This window comes from Elephas maximus, chromosome 3, assembly GCF_024166365.1.
Source record: "Elephas maximus indicus isolate mEleMax1 chromosome 3, mEleMax1 primary haplotype, whole genome shotgun sequence".
In the NCBI taxonomy this organism is placed as follows: Eukaryota; Metazoa; Chordata; class Mammalia; order Proboscidea; family Elephantidae; genus Elephas; species Elephas maximus.
In genome coordinates, this window is record NC_064821.1 from 209,810,626 (window position 1) to 209,815,247 (window position 4,622).

At 51.2% G+C, this 4,622-nt stretch overlaps 1 protein-coding gene across 1 annotated transcript; it reads right to left on the bottom strand.

The window, feature by feature from the left end:
* Positions 1 to 1,907: 1,907 nt before the first annotated feature.
* Positions 1,908 to 3,905, bottom strand: LOC126071539 (basic proline-rich protein-like; the record flags this gene model as incomplete). Its single annotated transcript, XM_049875722.1, has 2 exons — positions 1,908 to 3,225; positions 3,628 to 3,905. Coding segments are annotated over 2 exons (1,596 nt in total), but the record flags the coding sequence as incomplete, so codon positions are not given.
* Between the last annotated feature and the right edge of the window lie 717 nt (positions 3,906 to 4,622).

Below are 4,622 nucleotides of genomic sequence, written 5' to 3' on the forward strand. Positions count from 1 at the left end.
GGCCTCCTAAAACAGCCCTCTAAACCCCAGGTGGGGGTGGGGGATTGCAAACTATGGTCTGAAGGCCTTTTTGTAAATAAAGTTTTATTGGGACACAGTCATTCCCGTTTGTTTACTATTGCCCAGACTGCTTTTCTAGGGTCGCTCTGAGTCGGAATCGACTCGATGGCAATGGGTTTGGGTTTTAGACTGCTTTTTTGCCATAATGGCAGAGATAATCATAGAGACAGAGACCCTATGACCTGTAAAGACAAAAAATATTTGCTCTCTGGCCCTACACAGAAAATATTATCCGGCCTCTGCTAAGGCAGTGGAGGGATGCCAGGCACATCCTATTCTGCTTCCCCAACGCCTGCCCACAAAGGCAGTCCACTGAGGGGTGGGACTTCTGGGGGGTGGGGTGAGTGTTGAAGATAATTTAAGATCTTCAGAATAACAGAGACAGCATCTCTAAAAATGCATACTTTCATAAGAATATATAATTAAATGCACAAACTTATGATCCTAACAAAGATTCAGCTAGTGCCTGAAGTGGAGTACATCTGTTACAGGCCAACAGGCATAATAAAAGTTATAATAGCAATAATAAACCACCTGAGATTTCTACTGTGGCTTTTTTCTATCAAGTTCAAAGCATTTCCTTCTAACCTTTCATCTACCTTCATAACATTTATGAGAATTCTTCTTAGACTCATTTAACAGGTGAGGAAACAGGTTAAGCTACAACAAAACTGGATTGAGGTCTCTTAACTTCAGGCAACCAAATAATTTTTCATCTAACCAGTTCTGTTTTGGGAGTGAATGGGGGTGTGACTAATAATTACACTCAGATGACGGGCGTAAGCCAGGCTGTCCCAGGCACACCAGGACATTTGGTCATCCTACCTAAGAATACATTAATTCTCACTTAACTGGCCAATGAGTAACACAGTTAAAAACCTGAGTTACAGAAAGAGACTAGAATGATGAAAGTTCAGCCCCAACATGTCAAATACCCACAAACTTGGGACTTCAGAATGTGGACGACAGAGAAGAGAGGTTCTTGTACAAAAACCTCACAAGCCCAGGGTCCTGGAAAGTTGCTAAGCTGCTGGTTCCAGGCTGCAGGCCAAGAAGCAACCATCCATATACCTGTCATTAGAACTTTCAAAATGGGGAAGAGTTCTGAGAAAGTGAAGGCAGAAGAACTATACCTGTGCCAAGACCCTCTGAAACCCACAGGAGACCCTGGACTGTATGGGGGGCCATAGCAGACTTGAAAGCCTATATTCTTCAGTAAAAGGACTCAGAAGGTGTGGTTACTGATTCCTCAAGTACTATGTGTATGATGGGAGGGGGGAAAGAAGTAGGGAGTCAGGGGAGGGCTACCAATGTTTGCTGGTTATCCATCTTTGTGTCCTTTCCTGTGACACCAGAGACACCCCATAAATGTTTGATGAATGAATAATTGGTTGATGTACTTCCCTTGACGTGCGCTTAACTTACATTTACTAGGTTCAACACTGGGATAGCTCTCGTAGTCATAAATCAAGGCTTCAAAGAGCTCCCCAACCTTTGCTCTTTTTCTTCACTTTGGTCCAGGTCCCTCTCCCAAGACCTATAAGACTGGAATAATAGTAATATGGATACATAACAGTAATATGTATAATATGTTATACGGCTGATGTGATGATTTAAAAGTTAATACATGTAAAGTGCTTAGATGGCCTGGGTAGTGTAAACAGTTAAGCGCTCTACTACTAGCCAAAAGGCTGGCAATTCATACTACCCAGAGGCACTTTGGAAGACACGCCTGGTGATTTGCTTCTGAAAGTTCACAGTCTTGAAAACCTTATGGAGCAGTTCTACTTTGCACACATAGGGTTGCCAAGAGTCAAAACTGACTAAAAATCAACTAACAAAAAACATTATATAAGTGGTGGAAGTAGTGGTGGTGGGGGTGGAGGTGGTAGTGGTGGTGGTGGTGGCGGTGGTGGTGGTGGTGGCGGTGGTAGAGGTGGTGGTGGTGGTGGCGGTGGTAGAGGTGGTGGTGGTGGTGGTGGTGGCGGTGGTAGAGGTGGTGGTGGTGGTGGAGGTAGAGGTGGTGGTGGTGATGGTGGTGGTGGTGGCGGTAGTAGAGGTGGTGGTGGTGGTGGCGGTGGTAGAGGTGGTGGTGGTGGTGGTGGTGGTGGTGGCGGTGGTAGAGGTGGTGGTGGTGATGGTGGTGGTGGTGGTGGCGGTGGTAGAGGTGGTGGTGGTGGTGGCGGTGGTAGAGGTGGTGGTGGTGGTGGAGGTGGTGGTGGTAGAGGTGGTGGTGGTGATGGTGGTGGTGGTGGTGGCGGTGGTAGAGGTGGTGGTGGCGGTGGTAGAGGTGGTGGTGGCGGTGGTGGTGGTGGTGGCGGTGGTAGAGGTGGTGGTGGTGGTGGTGGCGGTGGTAGAGGTGGTGGTGGTGGTGGAGGTGGTGGTGGTGGTAGAGGTGGTGGTGGTGATGGTGGTGGTGGTGGCAGTGGTAGAGGTGGTGGTGGTGGTGGTGGAGGTGGTGGTGGTGGTGGAGGTGGTGGTGGTGGTAGAGGTGGTGGTGGTGATGGTGGTGGTGGTGGTGGCGGTGGTAGAGCTGGTGGTGGTGGTGGTGGAGGTGGTGGTGGTGGTAGAGGTGGTGGTGGTGGCGGTGGTAGAGGTGGAGGTGGTGGTGGTGGTGGTAGAGGTGGTGGTGGTGGCGGTGGTAGAGGTGGTGGTGGTGATGGTGGTGGTGGTGGTGGTGGTGGTAGAGGTGGTGGTGGTGGTAGAGGTGGTGGTGGTGGTAGAGGTGGTGGTGGTGGCGGTGGTAGAGGTGGTGGTGGTGATGGTGGTGGTGGTGGTGGTGGTAGAGGTGGTGGTGGTGGTGGAGGTGGTGGTGGTGGTAGAGGTGGTGGTGGTGATGGTGGTGGTGGTGGTGGCGGTGGTAGAGCTGGTGGTGGTGGTGGAGGTGGTGGTGGTGGTAGAGGTGGTTGTGGTAATGGTGGTGGTGGTAGAGGTGGTGGTGGTGATGGTGGTGGTGGTGGTGGCGGTGGTAGAGGTGGTGGTGGTGGTGGCGGTGGTAGAGGTGGTGGTGGCGGTGGTGGTGGTGGTGGCGGTGGTAGAGGTGGTGGTGGTGGTGGTGGAGGTGGTGGTGGTGGTAGAGGTGGTGGTGGTGGCGGTGGTAGAGGTGGAGGTGGTGGTGGTGGTGGTAGAGGTGGTGGTGGTGGTGGTGGAGGTGGTGGTGGTGGTAGAGGTGGTGGTGGTAGAGGTGATGGTGGTGGTAGAGGTGATGGTGGTGATGGTGGTGGTGGTGGTGGCGGTGGTAGAGGTGGTGGTGGTAGAGGTGGTGGTGGTGGTGGTAGAGGTGGTGGTGGTAGAGGTGATGGTGGTGGTGGAGGTGGTGGTGGTGGTGGTGGTAGAGGTGGTGGTGGTGGAGGTGGTGGTGGTCGAGGTGGTGGTGGTGGTGGCGGTGGTGGTGGTGGAGGTGGTGGAGGTAGTAGTGGTGGAGGTGGTGGAGGTGGTGGTAGAGGTGGTGGAGGTGATGGTGGTGGTGGTAGAGGTGGTAGAGGTGATGGTGGCGGTGGTAGAGGTGGTGGTGGCGGTGGTAGAGGTGGTGGTGGCGGTGGTAGAGGTGATGGTGGCGGTGGTAGAGGTGGTGGTGGCGGTGGTAGAGGTGGTGGTGGCGGTGGTAGAGGTGGTGGTGGCGGTGGTAGAGGTGGTGGTGGCGGTGGTGGAGGTGGTGGTGGCGGTGGTGGAGGTGGTGGTGGCGGTGGTGGAGGTGGTGGTGGCGGTGGTGGAGGTGGTGGTGGCGGTGGTGGAGGTGGTGGTGGCGGTGGTAGAGGTGATGGTGGCGGTGGTGGTAAAGATGGTAATGGAGGTGGTGGAGGTAGAAGTGGCGGTGGTAGAGGTGATGGTGGCGGTGGTGGTAAAGATGGTGATGGAGGTGGTGGAAGTAGAAGTGGTGGTGGTAGAGGAGGTGGTGGAGGTTGTAGCGGAGGTGGTGGTGGTTCTCCATCCCAGAGTAGTGCAAAACTATGAGAGAGAAAAACTGCTCCTCCCATTGAAAACCTGTGAGAGATGCAAAATCAATAAAAGCTACCCCAGCACCCTATGGAAATCTCATAAGCTCCAGAGCTTCCATATGGTGTAGGAGTGAAGGTCACCACATCCAGGTGCTTAACTGGCAAAATTCTTTCTAATCCAGTTTACTGAAGTAGGCATAACACAAAGAAAGAAATTACAAGGTGAAAGATCAAAACTTTTGCATGCCCTAAAACAAAGAATAAACAAAATTAAAAGGCAAAAGACATACCGAGGGAAAAAAAAATTATCAGGTATAGGAACAGGGATTATGTCTTTAATATATAACAAACTATTTTAAATCAATAAGAAAATGAAACAATCCAATGAAAAATGGAGAAAGTTTCATGTAAACATGGAAGAATAGACACCCACAGTTAATTCTATTCCTTCTCAAAATAAAACTCAAACGGGAAAAATTAACTAAAAGAAATAAAGGTGTTTTTCCTGTTGTTGTGTGCTGCAGAGTCAATTCTGGTTTACAGAGACCCATAGGGTTTCCAAGGCTGTAATCTTTAAGGAAGGAGACTACCACATCTTTCTCCTGCAGAGCAGCTGAAGGGCTC